Source organism: Pristiophorus japonicus, chromosome 8, assembly GCF_044704955.1.
Source record: "Pristiophorus japonicus isolate sPriJap1 chromosome 8, sPriJap1.hap1, whole genome shotgun sequence".
NCBI classification, from domain to species: domain Eukaryota; kingdom Metazoa; phylum Chordata; class Chondrichthyes; family Pristiophoridae; genus Pristiophorus; species Pristiophorus japonicus.
The window spans coordinates 119,836,702-119,855,301 of record NC_091984.1 but is presented as its reverse complement, the minus strand read 5'-3'; the positions used below and the strand labels follow the sequence as shown (position 1 = coordinate 119,855,301).

At 41.0% G+C, this 18,600-nt stretch overlaps 1 protein-coding gene across 7 annotated transcripts in view; it reads right to left on the bottom strand.

Moving 5' to 3' along the window:
- Positions 1–18,600, bottom strand: part of prrc2c (proline-rich coiled-coil 2C) — a 99,179-nt gene that overhangs the window by 54,650 nt on the left and 25,929 nt on the right. For all 7 annotated transcript variants that reach the window (XM_070887364.1, XM_070887369.1, XM_070887368.1 and 4 more), the window contains exons 2-6: positions 17,199–17,372; positions 15,744–15,921; positions 11,589–11,728; positions 6,396–6,518; positions 2,232–2,410 (exon numbers count right to left, since the gene is read on the bottom strand). In XM_070887364.1, the coding sequence (XP_070743465.1) occupies positions 2,232–2,410; positions 6,396–6,518; positions 11,589–11,728; positions 15,744–15,921; positions 17,199–17,313 (735 nt within the window). In that variant the 5' untranslated portion in view covers positions 17,314–17,372. The remainder of the gene's footprint in view (positions 1–2,231; positions 2,411–6,395; positions 6,519–11,588; positions 11,729–15,743; positions 15,922–17,198; positions 17,373–18,600) is intronic.

Below are 18,600 nucleotides of genomic sequence, written 5' to 3'. Positions count from 1 at the left end.
TTCCTGCCGTTTGAATTTTACCTTCCTATAGTATTCATTTGTACTTGCCTTTATAAATTGTTACGTTATTGCTTTAGGTGCACTTGCTGGAGTAGCACACCAATGGTATATGATGCTACAGAGCTTTGAGGTGTGGATTTCAAGAACAAGTTGCATTTCTATAGCGACTGAACTTGGTAAAATGTCCCAAGGTACGTCACAGAAGCGTTATCAGACAAAAATTGACGAAGGAGGAGACATGAGCATGGGGGAACCAAAAGCTTGGTTAAAGAGGTAGGTTTTAGTGAGAGCCTTAAAGCAGGAGGGAGAGGTGGAGAGGTTTAAGGAGAACATTTCAGAAATTAGGGCCCAGACAGCTAAATGCACACTTGAGGACATGGGTGACTGGCAGATAACAGGGAAGGCAAATTATGAAGAGGTTCGCATCCTGCCTGACTTTTGACTAAAGTCTCAGAACAGTCAATACTTGGCTAACTTGCTGTCTAACTTGGTATACATTTGATTACAGCAATTTGGCGATAGCCACTCTGTAGAGGGTTAGCATCTTTGCTGTTTGAAGTTTTAATGTCTTTTCTCACTAGTAAAAAAGAGGAAATCTATAGAAGTGTTCATTAAATAAAATTCAAGACTTATTTGGAGAGAAATAAGGATTATGGACTATTTTTAAATAGTTACATTTCCTTAATTTGTCCACCTGTTGAAGCAAAGTTCTAATGATTTCAAATTAGAAATTCTAGTTGCCTTCCAATTTAGGTGAAATCCCAGCTTACTCTAGTTGATTTAACTTGGCACTATGAATTACAAAGATCAGGTGGCAGATCAAAAGTTTCTGCATTACTTCCCTCCACCAGTTGTGTTCATTTCCCAAATACGTATTTCTAAAAATGATGAGAACATAAGAAATAGGAGCAGAAGTAGGCCATCAGGCCCCTCGAGCCTGCTCCGCCATTCGTTATCATGGCTGATCTGATCCTGGCCTCAACTCCACTTCCCTGCCCGCTCCCCATAACGCTTGACTCCCTTATCATTCAAAAATCTGTCTAACTCCACCTTAAATATATTCAATGATCCGGCCTCCACAGCTCCCTGGGGTAGGGAATTCCCAAGATTCACAACCCTCAGAAGAAATTCCTCGTTTGTTTTAAATGGGCGACCCTTTATTCTGAAACTATGCCCGAGTTCTAGAATTTTCCCCCATGAGGGGAACATCCTCTCTGCATCTACCCTGTCAAGTCCCCTCAAAGTCTTGTGTGTTTCAATAAGGTCACCTCATTCTTCTAAACTCCAATGAGTATAGACCCAACCTGCTCATGAGCCTACTTAGTGTCAACATTGCCAGAGTCAAAGCCCCAAGCACTGGAATGTCAGAGGTACCATCTTTTGGATGAGACGTTAAAGAGGCTTCACCTGCCTATCCAGGTCGATGAGAAAAAGATCCCATGGCCCTATTCCAAAAGCATGAAAATTCTCCTTGTGACCTAGCCAACATTTTTCCCTCAACCACCAAAGCAGATTAATTGGCCATTTTTCTTGCTGCTGTTTGTGGGACTCTTGTGTACAAATTCTCTGCCATATTTGCTTACATTAAAATAGCAACTATGCTTCATAGAATGAAGCTGCACAGGAGGCCATTCGGCCCATTGTTTCTGCACCTGCTCTTCGTTAAAGCTATCCAATTCATCTCACTCCTGCCCTGTAATTTTTTCACTAGGAAATATTTATTCAATTCCCTTTTGATTATTACTGAATCATCTTCCACCACCCTTTCAGGCAGTGCATTTCAGATCATAACTCGCTGTGTAAAAAAAGTTTCATGTTGCCTCTGGTTCTTTTGCCAATCACCTTAAATCTGTATGCCCTGGTTACTGACCCTTCTGCCACTGGAAACAGTTTCTCCTTATTTATTCAATCAAAACCCTTCATGTCAAATCTCTTAACCTTCTCTGCTCCAAGGAGAATAACCCCAGCTTGTCTAGTCTAGTCTCTCCAAACAATTGAAGTCCCTCAACACCGGTATCATTCTAGCTTGAGCAACTGGTGGCATTTCTTGCACATGTGGTTATCCAGGACACATGATACATCCCACATGGCAAAGGAATTAAGGCAAATTAAAACAATTGTATTGCTGCAAAGTGCTTTGGAACTTCGAGGATGTGAAATGTGCTCGATAAATGTTCTTTCCTTTATACATGTATACACATTTTTCCAGAAACAAAAAGATTAATACTTACATAAGGTGGCAATATTCCTCTAAATTGTGGCGCAGGTGGGATAACCAGCTGTCCATTTATCTTGGTCGGAACCAATAGTAACTTTTCCCGTCCATCCCGCTTATCAAGACCTTTGTGGCTGTCATTCAGTTCTGACGTGGCAATCCCTCCATCTTCTAAGTTAGGCTTACCATCTTGCTCTAGGGATCCAACAGGCACTGTAAGAGTTTACCCTCCACCATCTCGCCAACTAGCAACATCGATGTAGCTCAAAGGTTTTTAATATTTGTATGTATGTAAATGAACGGGTCAATCAGAAAGAGTTTCTGATCCCTACCAGAGATGCCATTCTAAATGTAACTGCTGCTTGCCTATTGTGAACTTACTGAAACATGACAGGTAGAAATGTTACACACTACTGATATTGTAGGCCTTACAGATATAAAGTTTACAATGGTATTTACCTACACTCTTGGAAAACTTGATGCAAGTAAATTGGTTCTTGCCTCCCCAATATCTCTTATTTGGAGTTATTATATTTTTTTATGCCTCAATCTGAAAGATTAAATACAAATACTGGTTATTTTTTTCCCCTCTCCAAAACCTTCTTATTTAGGAACATAGGAATTGCTGGACGAAGAGACACCAAGATCCATCTAGTTCGCCTTCTACCATCTTAGTCACATGATGCAATAATGGAGTTTTGACTACTCACAGCATTAATCTCAGTTAGTCTACAACAGATCCACGTATGAAGCGAGAAAAACCCCAGTGTTGGAGAGATTTGGGAACCATCGGTCCAAAGCCACCTGTTCCTCCCACTATGCTACACTTACCATGTTATGTCCTAAATTGCTCAAATACTGTATCAGTTATTTTCTGCAAGAAATCTATCTAATTTGCATTTGAACAAACCAATACTAGCTGTATCCACCATCTCACTTGGGAGCCGGTCCAGAGATTGACCATCGCTTACTGAAATAATGTTTCCATAGATTCATTTTAAATTTACACCCTTTCAAGTGCAGGCTGTGTCCTCTGGTTCTACTGTTCTGGACAAGGTGAAACAGCTGGTCATGATCTACATTATAGAGTCCCTTTAGAATCCTAAAAACAGCAATCATATCACCCCTCAACCATCTCTTTTCTAGTGAGAACATGCCCATAATTTAAGTTTAAAAAACATTTCTCCCTCTTGCCAACCACAGTAGATTTGTAGTTCTTAATAAAGCTTTGAGTGACGAACTGCACCAGTCTCCAATCACCAGGTCCTTGTTTAGGTGGTTATTCACTATGGTTCAGGTCTGTCTGGCTGTTTCTGGCCACAATGTCTGGGCTCTTTATCAAAGTGCCTCAAAATCCATTATGACCTCAGTGAAAATATTGGTTCCCCTCAGAATAAATCAACAAGTGCTGCAACACTCTGGCTCAGTTTGCAGCAGGCTTGTCAGTTGCATTTTGGGTATTGTAGTTTTTCCTGTGTAACCTTCATCGATCAATATTTCAGCAAATCACAACAGTTAAGTTATTTTTCTGAAAAAGGATAACACTTTCTGTGCCACCTTACACCTTTAAGGTATGACATTAAGGAACAAATTTGAATTTACAAGGTATCTTAATACAACTATAGCATATCCCAAAGTGCTGTACAATCAACAGATCACTTTTAAAGATCAGTCAGTATTGTTATGTAGATATAGGTAGTGTGTTTTGCAGCACTTTTCTAGCCAACAAGAACTGAACAGACTTGCGGCTATTTTGAGAGAAGGTTGAGGGGTGACCCAATAACTTTAAAATTATGAAGGGGTTTGTGAGGGTAGAGGTAAAGAAAAATGTTTCTACTTGTTGGGTAGGTGGGGGAGGAGAGGAGTTCAAAACTATGGGTCATGAATACAAGATAGTCACTAAGAAATCCAATAGGGAAATTCAGGAGAACTTTCTTTAACCAGAGGCTAGAATGTGGACTTGCTACGGAAAATAGCAGCGAGCTAAGTACCTTAACCGATAAGGGAATAAGGGGTTTATGGGGAGGGGGCAGGGAAGTGGACCCGAGTCCATGATCGGATCAGCCATGGTCGTATTAAATGGCGGAGCAGACTTGAGGGGTTGTATGGCCTACTCCTGCTCCTATTTATGTTCGATCATAGAATCTTAAAGCACAGGAAGCTATTCGGCATGTTGTACCTGTGCTGGTTCTTTGAAAGAGCTGTCCAATTTAGTCCACGCTCGTTTTTTCCCCCATTACTCTGCAAATTAGTCCTCTTCAAGTACATGTCCAATTGGTTTTTGAAAGCTGCTATGGAATCCGATTCCACCACACTTTCAGGTAGTGTATTCCAAATATCAGCAACCCTCTGAAAAAAATTCTCATTTCACCTCAAGCTCTTTTGCCAATTATTTTAAATCTATGACCTCTGATTACCAACCCACTTGCCTGAGGAAATGGCTTCTCCTTACATGCTCCAGCAAAACCTCTCAATTTTGAATAACTATTAGGTCACCCCCCGAATCTTCTCTGCTGAGAACAATCCCAGCTTCTCCAATCTTTTCACATAACTGAAGTCCTCTTCCCTGGTATCACCCTGGTAAACCTCCTCTGTATCCGATCCAAGGTCTTGACGACTTTCCTAAAGTGTGGTGCCAGAAATCACAATACTCCAACTGAGGCCTAACCAGAGATATGCAAAGATTTAGCATGACTTCTTTGTTTTTGTATTCAATGCTCCTACTTACAAAGCCAAGTATCCCATACACTTTCTTAACCAGAGTATCAACTTGCCCTGCCATCTTCAAAGATTGGTGAAAATGCACCCCTCTCAAAATAGTACCATTTAGATTATACTGCCTCTCCATGTTGTTTCCCCAAAGTGCATCACTTTACACATCCACATTAAATTGCATCTGCCATGCGCCTGCGCACTTCACCAGTCTGTTTATGTCCTCAAGTCTGCTACTATCCTGCTCTCTATTTACTACACAAGAACTAAGAAATAGGGGCAGTAGTCCATATGGCCCCTCGAGCCAGCTCCGCCATTCAATATGATCATGGTTGAACTTCTACATCAACTACATTAGAGGGGAGTTAAGGAGAATTTTTACCACCCGAAGGGTGGTGGGTGTCTACAACTCACCGCCTGAAAAGGTGGTAAAGGCAGAAACGTTCATCAAATTTAAATACTTGGATATGCACTACAAGGCTACGGACCAAGATCACTAAAGCTAGCGCACAGGTATAGAAAATAATCACAAAACTAATGGAATGTCGGTCTTTATCGAAAGAGGGCTGGATTACAAAGGGGAGGAAGTGATGCTTCAGTTGTACTTGGTTAAACTCCACTGCCTTCAGTGTTGAACACCACAGGAAGGATATATTGGCCTTGGAGGGGATACAGCGCAGATTCACCAGAATTATACCAGGGCTTAAAGGGTTAAATTAAGAGGACAGGTTTCATAAACTTTGTTTATATTCCCTTGTGTTTAGACAGTTGAGAGGTGATCTAAAATGATAAAAGGGAGAAAGGAATGCAAGGACCGAAAGATTAGATAATCTATTTCCTCTGGTGGGGAGGGGGGGTGGGGCGGGGAGAAGAAGAAGGGGACACGATCTTAATTAGAACTAGGCCATTTAGGAGTAAAATGAGGAATCACTTTTTCAACAAAGGGTAGTAGAAATTGGGAATTCTCTCCTCAATATGTCTGTGGATGCTGGGTCAATTGAAATTTTCAAGACTGAGATCGACATTTTTATTAGACAAGGGTATCCAAGAGATATAGATCAAAGGCAGGCAAAGAGTTATGGTACGGATCTGACGATCTAATTGAATGGCAGAATAGACTAGAGGGGCTAAGTGGCCCACTTCTGTTCCTGTGTCCTTGCTGACTACATTACACTTTCATTTTGGTCTGACCCCAGTACGAAGAATTTATCCAGTTTTCAACAATTCGATATACATCAGGTTAATAGCTGCAGGAACTCTAGCACAGGAACAATTCTCATTAGAGAAACCCCATCTGCCTAAATTTAAGGTTCCCATCTGTTTTAGAGCAGTAAAGTTGATAATGGGCACAGGATACCAAGGCATGGAATACTATACTGCTCCAACTGTGTGATGATAGGAAACAGCACGAGAGACAAAAGAAAAGGGAAATGTAGTTTAAAAAAATATACATAAATGGAACACCTACTTTGTGGACGTAAGTTAGGTCCAGAAGCATCATCTGCCAACTCTTTTGTGGTTTTATCTTGATCGCCAGCTGCCTGCAGGCTTGGGAACTCATGCTGGAAGTAAGTGTTTAAACCTTGCATTCCTGAATTGATAAAAATCATAGAACAAACAGCCTTGGACAAACATTTCTATAGAAGTTTCCTTAGTTTTCCATGATCTAATGGGTAGCTTAAAAGACAAGCATAGCAAAAGTTACACCGGTAACCCCTTATTTAACTACAACTTGTATTTTCATGCTGCCTTTAATATAAAATGTCCCAAAGCACTTGGCATAGGAGAGAATGGATGCTGAATAGAAAGACAAGTTAGGAGAGATGAGAAAGCAGAGTCAAAAAAAAGGACAGGTTTGCAGAAAGCTTTTAAGTGGGGTGGGGGGGGCGGTGGAGGTGGGTGGGTGAGAAGTAAAGAAGGAAAAAGATAGTTGACGAGGCACTACTAATCAGTAGGACTGAGGTGGCTGAATGGGCTGAGAGGAGTGTTAATGCACAGGAAGCCAGAATTAGAAGACCAAAGGTTACTGGATAGGATCAAGGGCAGAAGTTGGTTGTCAGGTGGGGTGAAATCATGAAGGATTTGCAAAGTGTAAGAAATTTAAATTTTGTGCAGTAGAAGACAGGAAGCATCAGTTAAAGTGATGGTGAGTGGGACACAATACAGGCAGAGGAATTCTGGACAATCTGGAGTTTGTGTAGGTGTAGTTTGGGAGGCCAGTGGATGAAAAGCATGAATAAGGATTTCAACTGCATCAGCGTATAGGTGGACAGAGACAGGCAAGTTGTGGAAGTAAGGATATAGGGTTTGCAGCTCTTCAGGGGTGAACATGATATCAAGATTATGAATTGCCTGGCTTAGCCGGAGCGAGCATGCAGCGAGGTGGGTGGAGTTAGGGGCAAGGGTACCCTGTTTAGGGTGGGACCTGAAAAAGATGGATTCTATTTTCCCTGAAAGTTGATGTCAGATAGGCAGCCTGACAGAAAATAAATAAAACACTGGTCTGGATTTTCAGCTTTGCTCATTTTGGGGCAGTAAAGTTTGCGCCTGGGAACAATTTGCATCTCAGGTCAGCAAAATTGGGCAGCTGGGCCAGAGCTCTGAGGGAGACGTTGCACACCTCTCCGCTAGGCCGGCTGAGCATGTGAAAATCACGAACTAAACAACCTGGAAAAAATACACCAAAAACATTCCAAATAAATAACTCATGCCACCGCAACATCAATCGTAAAAATACAATTAAAAACACTCACCTGAGGTTGACATTATTTACCCCACTTTCCACCTCTTGGTCTGTAGCCCTGTAGGTTATGTCACTTCAAGTGCACAGCAAAGTTTTTTTTTTAAAAATGTGGTGAGAGTTTCTGCCTCTACTACTCTTTCAGGCAGTGAATTCCAGATTCCTTGGTGAAGAAATGTCCCCTCATAACTCCTCTAAACCTCCCCCCAATTACTTAAATTTATGTCCCCTGGTTGTTGACCCCTCTGCCAAGGGAAACAGCTATCTACTCTATCCAGGCCCCTCCATAATATCAAATGGTTTGGCTTGATCAGCACTGAAAGTTTTAAATGTTTAAGAATATTATGTTGCAATGTATCAATCTGGTCTCCCCTCAGCTTCCTCTGTTCCAAAGAAAACAGACCCAGCATCTCCAATCTTTCCTCAGCCAAAATTCTCCAGTCCTGGCAACATTCTTGTAAATCTCCTCTGCACCCTTTCCAGTGCAATCACATCTTTCCAGTAATATGGTGACCAGAACTGCACACAGTACTCCAGCTACGGCCTAACCAGTGTTTTATACAGTTCAAGCATAACCTCCTTGCATTGGTATTCCATGCCTCGACTAATAAAAGGCAAGTATTCCATGTCATCTGAACCACATTAGCTACTTTGCCTGCTACCTTTAGTGATCTGTGGACCTGCGCTCCAAGGTCCCTTTGTTCTTCTACATTTTTCAATGTCGTATAATTTAATGTGCATTCCTTTGCCTTGTTAGACCTCCCCAAATACATTACCTCACGATCATCATAATTGAATTCCATTTGTCCGCCCACCTGACCAGTACATTGACATCTTCCTGCAATCCGCAGCTTTCTTCATCAACCACACAGCCTATTTTAGTGTAATTTGCAAACTTCTTAATCATACCCCCTTCTTAATCAAGTCCAAATCATTGATTATATACCACAAAAAGAAGGGACCCAGCACTGAGCTCTGCAGAACTCCACTGGATTCGGCCTTCCAATCACAAAAACACCCATCAAACATTTGGATCCAACTTGCCACTTTGCCCTGGATCCCATGCGCTTTTACTTTTGTGACCAATCTGCCATGAGGGACCTTATCAAAAGCTTTGCTAAAATCCATATACACTACATCATACGCACTGCCCTCATTGAATTTTTCGAGGATTTAACCAGGAGGGTCAATCAAGTTAGTCAGACACGACCTTCCCTTAACAAATCCATGCTGACTGATCTTGATTAATCCACGTCTTTCCAAATGAAGATTTATCCTGTAAGGATTTTTTCCAATAATTTTCCTACCACTGAGGTTAGGCTGACTGGCCTGTAATTACTCGGTCTATCCCCTTTTAAACAAAGGTACATTAGCAGTCCTCCAGCCCTCTGGCATCACACCTTGAGCCAGAGAGGCATGGAAAAATGATGATCAGAGCCTCTGCTATTTCCTCTTTTGTTTCTCTTAACAGCCTGGGATACATTTCATCTGGACCTGGGGAAATTATCCACTTTCAAAGCTGCTAAGCCCCATAATACTTCCCCTCTCACTATGTTTACCTCGTCTAATATTTCACACTCCTCCTCCCTCATTGCAAAGTCTGCATCGCCCCTCTCGTGAAAACAGATGCAAGTATTAATTAAGAATCCTACCCACATCTTGTGCCTCCTCAAAAGGCCCCACTCTTTCTCTAGTTATCCTCTTGCTCAATGTATTTATAAAACATGAGTTTTTCCTGATTTTACTTGCCAACATTCTTTCATGCTCCCTTTGCTTTCCGGATACTTAAAAAAAAAAATTGCACCCTTGCAATTTCTTACACTTCTCATAGTCCTCTAGAGTCTCTGCAGTATTGAGTTCTCAGAATCAGTCATAAGCTTCCTTTTTTTCTTTATCTTATCCCGTATGTCCCTTGACATCCGTGCCCCACCAAAACCAGCCCCGAAAACCCCAGCAGGCCGCTGGAAGCTAGCTTCCGGCCCAGAAGAGCTTCCTGCTGCCATTGCCGCCCCTTTGGGGCGAAAAGAGAGGCAGCAACAAATGGAAAATCCAGCCCCAAGTGTTGTTAATATATACAGGGAAACTGACCCCACGTTGGCAGATAATATCAATGGTAGCATGTAAAAGACAAGGAGAGCTGCTAAGGATGGAATCTAAATTTTTCAGAGATTAATGCAGGATTGGAGGTGGGATGAGAAGCCATTGGAGATGCTGTAACTCACTGGGAAAGGGAAGGAATGGAACTAAGCAAGAGCAGTCTCCTGTAGGCGTAGTGGCAGTCACGGAGGACGTCACTAGCAAGTTTCTCTAGAGTTAAGAACAAAAGATGATCTCATTGAAACATACAAAATGCCAGGGGAAACATCCTCCCTGTATTGACATGGGGATAGTGCAGGAAAATGGAGTTGAGGTGGAAGATCAGCCACAATCTCATTGAATGGTGGAGCAATCTCAAGGAGCCGAATGGCCTACACCTGCTCCTATTTTTTTAATATTCTTACGTTTGGTCTCTTCTGCTGTTCACAGGGTGGAAGCTGGATTCAAGATTTGAAAACAAACTTTGGGAGAGCTGTGCAGCAAAACATTTGAAAGATACACTTCCATTTTACGTCTTTCACTTCACGTCTTTCACGACCTCAGGGCATCCCAATGCACTTTATAGCCAATGAAGTACTTTTTGAAGTGTAGTAATTGTTGTAATGTAGGAAAGGTGGCAGCCAATTTGCACACATCAAGCTCCCACAAACAGCATTGTGATAATGAGCAGATAATCAGGACATTGGGGATAACATCCCTGTTCTTCCCAATAGTACCATGGAATCTTTTACATCCATGAGAGCAGAGGGGGAAAAAAACAGCTCGGTTTACCATCTCATCTGAAAGTCGGCATCCACTGGAGTGTCAGCCTTGATTTTGTGCTCAAGTCTCTGGAGTGGGACTTGAACCCACAACCTGACTCAGAAGCGAGTGCTGCATTGGGTGTCACGTCTGACAAGACAAAAATTGAAGAGGGCAGAGGGATCAAGAGTAGGTTTTGTGAGGAGTGAAGTTACAACAACAGTTATGAAAGTGAGAGACATCTAAGGGAACTGCTTACATGGCAGCAATCTGTATTTTGATGTCTGCTGTTATGATCACAAGACAGGTGTGTTTTATTTAGTATTCATGCATGTTTAATATAGATGCACTGACCATTGAATTGTTAAATTAAGACTGACTTTAAAGCAATGGTCAGTTTAAACAATAAACCTAATTAACGGTAGAGTGTTTTAATTAGTTGGACAACAAGTTCTACAGAAGGCACATCATTCTTTTCAGAAGCAGGATATTGATATGGTATAAGATAACAAAGTTGGTCAAAGAATTAGTGTGAAACAAACAGTGTCTGTCAGTCAGTCCATGAACAACATGTCAATAAGTTTGTTTTATTTTCATCACCACCTGTTTCAGTATTACAAGGGCAAATGAATGATGAGGAATATAAGTGGCATAGGGTGATCCATGTTCCACACAATAGTGTGGACGAAGACAGGAACTCAGCTTAAAAAGCTTGAATATGTGTTCTTCCATTTTATGGCATCATGTATTTGTCATGAAAGTGGAGATCTGGCACTTCCCTCTGGGTGTCGGACAGAAAAAAAATGAAAACCAGAAGAGCGGCCACCGGTGTCTGCCTGAAGAGTGATGCTGGTAGAGGCATGTGACCAAGGATAGACTGATCAGTTGGCTGGGTCAGGAGAGAAAGTTGCCGCCCACCCCTCAAATGACAATATTATAGCATTGCAATGCTTTGAAAGTTTAATAAATGCTCATTCATTATCAAGCTCAGAATATTACTGAAGTGCTATGCACATCAATAAATAAATGTAGTACACATTAACCAAAACCAGCAATTGCTCATTCAGGATTGCAGATGCTTACCATCTCCTAGTCCAGTGTGCTTGTTATTGGTCTGGGCCCAGGATTTCACAACTGGAACTGGAATTGGTACCGCCGGTGGGCTTGGGGCTGGGGGTTCTGAACTGGGCTCCTGCGATTCTTGTACTTGGGATTCAGTGGTACTATTAATAAAACCACAATTTTGACATTAGTTCTCTTGCTTTTATGAAAAACAGATTATAGGAGAAATGTCTCCGTCTATTCCTTCAAAACTTTGACACATACTTAATACTAATTTGGACAATTACCGTACCCTGTATTAGCTTTGGCCAAATATTCAGTCATTTTCTTTATCTATCTTATTGAAAAACCCTTTTCAGAACACCAAGTTTAAAATGCCATTGTATCAATTGTAAATAAATTCAAATTTCTCAACCATTTCATTCTTAAAATAAAATCTCTAGGTTCATATTTCTAGATTGCAAAACCCTGAAATGTCAGAGTTCTTGCTTACCACTCCCACCATAATAGTGTTCAAAGTGCTTTTTTAATGTCATTCCCGTCAACGTCTCTTCAAGGGAAGAAGAAAATAGTGGACTTCAGTAATATTGCCTCTCTGCAGGTGACAATGGCCTACCCTAAAGTAGGTGGATGCTACATCAATTATGTCTGTTCTTTGTTTGCATACACATCTGGAGTTATAATATGCAGTACAAGTTAATTTTTTTTGTAGACTAGATTAGCATACTTTGTGAGCTGCAATGAAAATCTAGGGTTAAGGATATCGCCTCGCGGCTGGAAAAGAACTTGGAGTGGGAGGGGAAGATCCAATTGTGTCGTGGTTCATGTAGGAACATAGGTAGAAGAATGAGATTCTGCTGAGTGAGTTTGAGGAGCTAGGGTCTAAATTAATAAGCAGAAACTCTGGATTACTACCTGAGCCACACACAAATTGGCATAGGGTCAAGCAGATCAGAGAGTTAAATGCGTGGCTCAAAGTGTGGTGTGGGAGGAAAGGGTTTCAGCTCCCTCTTTCCCCAGTATTGGGGCACTGGCACCAATACTGGGGAAAGAGGGAACTGTTTCGTCCTGGCGAATCGAATAACTAGGGCTGTAGATAGGGCTTTAAACTAAAAAGAGGGGGCGGGGGGGAAAAGAGAAGAGTGGTCAGGTGAAGGGAAATTTAGATAGCTAAAGAGAAAGGTCAATGCAATAGAGCAGTGTAGCGATCTGTTAAAAAAATTAAGCAGAGTGTGACAGGAAGGGACAGAGAGTTTAATAGTAACAGTGCAGCAGAGAATAAGGTCAAAGCAAAAAATAATGGAAAAAAATTGAAGGCTATTTATCTGAATGTATGGAGCATCCATAACAAGATAGATGAACTGGCACAAAGAGATAAATGAGTTTGATCCAATAGCCATTACAGAGACGTGGTTACAAGGTGACCAGGGTACTTGACGTTTCAAAAAGACAGGCAGAATGGTAAAGGAGTGGGGGGTAGCCTGATAAAAGATGACAGAAGGACAGTAGAAATGATCTCAGCTCAGGAGATCAGGAAATATAATCAGTCTGGGTAGAGATAAGGAATAACAAGGGGCAGAAAACACTGATGGGAGCAGTATATAGCCGCCTAACAGTAGCTAGTTGGACAGAATACCAGTCAAGAAATAGTAGGAGCTTGTAAACAAAAGTAATACAATAATTGTGGGGGACTTTAATCTTCATATAGACTGGACGAATCAAATTGGTAAAGGTAGTCTGGAGGACGAGTTCATGCAATGCACTCGGGACAGTTTTCAAGAACAATAAATCATAGAACCAACCAGAGAACAGACTATTTTAGATCTTGTATTGTGTAATGAGACAGGGTTAATTAGCAATCTGTAGTAAAGGATCCTCTGGGGCAGAGTGATCATAATACAATAGAATTTCACATTAAGTTTGAGAGTGACTTGCCCAAGTCCAAAACTAGAGTCTTAAACTTAAATAAAGCCAATTACATAGGTATGAAGGGCGATTTGGCAAAGGTAGATTGGAAAAATAGATTAAAAGGTGTGGCGGTAGATAAGCAGTGGCTAGCATTTAAAGAAATATTTCATATTTCTCAACAAAAATACATTCCATTGAAAAACAAACTACACAGGAAAAGTGATCCATCCGTGGCTAACTAAAGTTAAGGATAACAATAGATTGAAAGAAGCTGATAATGTTGCGAAGAATAGTAGTAAGCCTGAGGATTGGGAGAGTTTCAGAAACCAGCAGAGGATGACTATAAAAATTGATAGAAAGGGAAAAGACAGAAAATTAGCAAAAAATATAAAAACAGATTGCAAAAGCTTCTACAAGTGTGTAAAAAGGAAGCAAGTAGCAAGAGTAAACATTGGTCCCTTGGAGGCTGAGGCAGGAGAAATTATTATGGGGAATAAGGAAATGGCAGAAATATTAAACAAATATTTTGTATCTGTCTTCACAGTAGAAGCAAAAAGCAGACCTAAAATGGTAGGAAACTAAGGGTCTAATGTGGCTAAGGAACTTAACGTAATTATTAGCGAAAAAGTACTAGAATGGGACTAAAAGCCGAAAAATCCCCTAGACCGACAGTCTAAACCCTGGGGTTCTAAAAGAGATGGCTGCAGAGATAGTGGATGCATTGGTTTTGATGTTTCAAAATTCCTTACAGGCCAGTTAGCCTGACATCAGTTGTTGGGAAAATGCTGGAATCCATTGTTAAGGAAGTATCAGGGCACTTAAAAAATCATTAATATGATTAGGCAGAGTCAACATGGTTTTATGAAAGGGAAATAGTATTTGACAAATGTATTTTTTTTTGAGGATGTAACTTGCAGGGTAATAAAGGGGAACCAGTGGATGTAGTATAGTTGGATTTCCAAAAGGAATTTGACAAGGTGCCACATAAAAGGTTATTGCACAAGATAAGGGATCATGGGATTGGTGGTAATGTATTAGGATGGATAGAGGATTGGTTAATGGACAGAAAACAGTAGGGATAAATGGGTCTTTTTCAAGTTGGCAGGCTGTAACTAGAGGGGTGCCACAAGGATCAGTGCTGAGGCTTCAGCTATCTATAATCTATATTAATGACCTAGATAAAGGGACCAAGTGTAATGTATCCAAGTTTGCTGACGATACAAAGCTAGGTGGGACAGTAAACAGTGAGGAGAACACAAAGCATCTGCAAAGAGATATAGATAGACTGAGTGGGCAGTTAAGTGACAGATGGGATATAATGTAGGGAAATAGGTTATTCACTTTGGTAGGAAGAATAGAAAAACAGAATATATATATATTTTTTTTTAAAATGGTGAGAAACTTTAAAATGTTGATGTTCAGAGATTTGGGTGTACTTGTGAAACACACAAAGCTAGTATGCGGGTACAGCAAGCAATAAGGAAGGCAAATGGCACGTTGCCCTTTATTACAAAGGGGTTGGAGTACAAGAGTAAGGAAGTCTTGCTACAATTGTACAGGGCCTTGGTGAGACCACACTTAAGTACTGTGCAGAGTTTTGGTCTCCTTATCTTAACTTGCCTTGGAGGCGGTGCAACAAAGGTTCACGAGATTGATTCCTGGGATGAGAGGGCTGTCTTACGATGAGAGATTGTGTAGAATGGGCCTATACACTCTGCAGTTTAGAAGAACGAGAGGTGATCTCATTGAAACATACAAGCTTCTGAAGGGGATTGACAGGGTATATGCCAAGAGGTTGTTTCCCTCGGCTGGAGTGTTTAGAACTTGAGTACACAGTCTCAGGATAAGGGGTAGGCCATTTAAGACAAGAGATGAGGAGGAATTTCTTCAGAGAGGCTGTGAATCTTTGAAATTCCCTGCCCCAGAGGGCTGTGGATGCGGAGTCTCTGAACATACCTGCATACTAAGCTCTCTGTTTCTTTCACAAGGACACCAACATTTCAAAGTTTCTCACCGTTTAAAATATATTCTGTTTTTCTATTCTTCCTATCAGTGAATAACCTCACATTTCCCTAGATTTTGGGAGTCTAGGGGAAATCAAGGGATTTGGAGACCGGGTGGGAAAGTGGAGTTCAGGTTGTTGATCAGCCATGATCTTATGGTCTACTCCTGCTCTTATTTTGTGTGTTCTTAAAAGTATGTACTCATTCATTTCTACAGTTTGTGTGCTTCGTGCAATAAAATTCAATGAAGACAAGTAGTTTGTACCTTTCCTCCTCTTGCTGTTCAGATTTGGTGACCCATCCTGATCCATCCTTTGGTATGATATTCACATTGGGATCATTTCCTTTGTTCTCTGCTTTGAGGCTCGGAAGATTGGCAGGTGGTGGTATGCGCCGCGAGCTGGCCACTTTTCCCAGGCTCTGTAATCCATGGCGTGCTGCAACTGTAAACAATGACCAGAGGGATAAGAGTATGACTATGAAAATTCAAAGGGTATGGGATTTTATTTTGCACTACTGATTTCCTTTAAATTTTCAACCACCAACTTCCTTCTCCAGTACAGAATTTCTTTCAGCTCAGAACTAGTCCGAAACTGCCACAAATATGTGACCGTAATAATTTAAATTTCTGCATTTCTTTTGGTAATTTATGTTCCGGTCCTATAGCAATTTATCATTCTTTCATAACAGGCATAAAATCTGAATACACCTAAAAGTACGACGGTAGTCTAGTGCTTTCAGATAATTTAATGAAGATTGAAAAGTACATGAACAACCTTAAAGTAATTAGGAACATTTTGTTGGGCATCAAAAGCCACAGCTGCTCTAATGTGCTATTCCATGCGACAAGAGTATAAGATTTCATATCATGATGTGAAGAGGTTAAGAAAGCAAATGGCATGTTGGCCTTCATGGCGAGGGGATTTGAGTACAGGGGCAGGGAGGTGTTGCTACAGTTGTACAGGGCCTTGGTGAGGCCACACCTGGAGTATTGTGTACAGTTTTGGTCTCCTAACTTGAGGAAGGACATTCTTGTTATTGAGGGAGTGCAGCGAAGGTTCACCAGACTGATTCCCAGGATGGCGGGACTGACATATCAAGAAAGACTGGATCAACTGGGCTTGTATTCACTGAAGTTCAGAAGAATGAGAGGGGATCTCAGAAACATTTAAAATTTTGACGGGTTTAGACAGGTTAGATGCAGGAAGAATGTTCCCAATGTTGGGGAAGTCCAGAACCAGGGGTCACAGTCTGAGGATAAGGGGTAAGCCATTTAGGACTGAGATGAGGAGAAACTTCTTCACCCAGAGTGGTGAACCTGTGGAATTCTCTACCACAGAAAGGTGTTGAGGCCAATTCACTAAATATATTCAAAAAGGAGTTAGGTGTAGTCCTTACTACTCGAGGGATCAAGGGGTATGGCGAGAAAGCAGGAATGGGGTACTGAAGTTGCATGTTCAGCCATGAACTCATTGAATGGCCTACTCCTGCACCTATTTTCTATGTTTCTATGTGTATATTGTCGATTTTTGCCTGCCTCCACAGGAGACAGGAAAGGTGAATCAATATAGTGCTGATGTCAAGTTGAAGAGCAGCAAGAAGAGGGCAAGGGAGCAGCTCACCAACCTGTCCCCTCAAAGACCCAAAAAAAGGATGGGGAAAGAGACGACAAAAATATTACTCTTAAAGCAAAACTAGACACAAACTAGAATAGGCTCACCTGCATTTTTCTGAGTCTCTATTGACTTGCCCTTGTACGTGTTAAACAGGTTGAGTGTTGCATACTTGGTTTTCCCATCTTTTGCCTTTGTGCTCTGGCCTGACCTCTCGGACATTTCGATGGAAATTCATCGAGTCTGGTAAGGCCTAGATCACCTTCTGAACCAGCCGCCTCCTGTAAGGTAACACAAGATTACAATTCCCAAATCATTTTTTTCAGACTTAATAGGAAATTACATTTGACACTACAAACCTAACTGCAAATGAGGAACATTACTCCAGTCAACATATAGGTTGCTACAGTTCCAGCACAGTAAATTCAACCAAATAAACAGCTTTAATTGCTCATCCAAAGAAGCTACTCATTAATTGACTGCTATTTAGTGACTCTGCAAGGATGATAAACAAATTGCTGGTGCATACTATTTGTCGGTACCAATTTTGGATAGTATTAGAACAGACTTTTATTGTACAACTAGAAAAAATGGGAATGGAAATATTAGAACGGAGGGCTGTTTTGATTTCCGAGGAAACCATTTTTGTCTCCTTTTAACAGGATACAAAAAGTATGGGACAGAGATATTTCCACAGATAGCATACTCGGAGAAAAGCTGACAATTCTGAGATTTGACCAGGTATGGGTGCAATTAGATAAAAAATGATTTTGCAGTACTTGAGTTAGTTACCTTTTGCTTGGGTATATCAAGAACAGCAAATTCTGCATAAATTCGAAGGGATACAGCAGGAGCATTAGTGAGGTTTTCTGTCAACTCTTTCTATATCCCACGTCTCTTGCAAGTGCTTACTCCTTGCTGGGGTACAGTTGCAGACGCCTTCACTCAAATGGCTATTTTTCATGTGCGCACCTTGACATCAAGAACACTTTTCAACTGCAGGCTGAAGTAGTCAAGTCCAATCCCATCCTCACCGGACAGCCACATATGCACTTCACTAAGAGTTGCCAAATAATGATTAGGAGTGGAAATGTGAGCTCAGCTGCACCATCTCTACCAGTGATTGGGGATTAATATTGGGATCTCCCTGGTCTGTATGCAACACCATTTTTGTATCTACTTAAATAAGGCAGCTTCATATTAGAAGGCCGACTAGAAAATGTAGATGCTACCATAAAACCTAAAACCTTGTTATTTGTTATTCATCATGTTATTTGCATACCTGGAGTATATACATACTAGTGCACACAATCTTTTGCAGATGGTCAACAATGAAAATTGAGAAATTTTACTATAGTAAAACCAAGACACTAGATTTTATGGAACTTAGGCCCCAAGTTTCCACATGATTTGCTCCTGTTTTTTAGGAGCAACTGGTGTAGAACGGAGTATCTTAGAAATCAGAATTCTCGTCATTTAGTTTGCTCCAGTTCTAGTCAGTTAGAACAG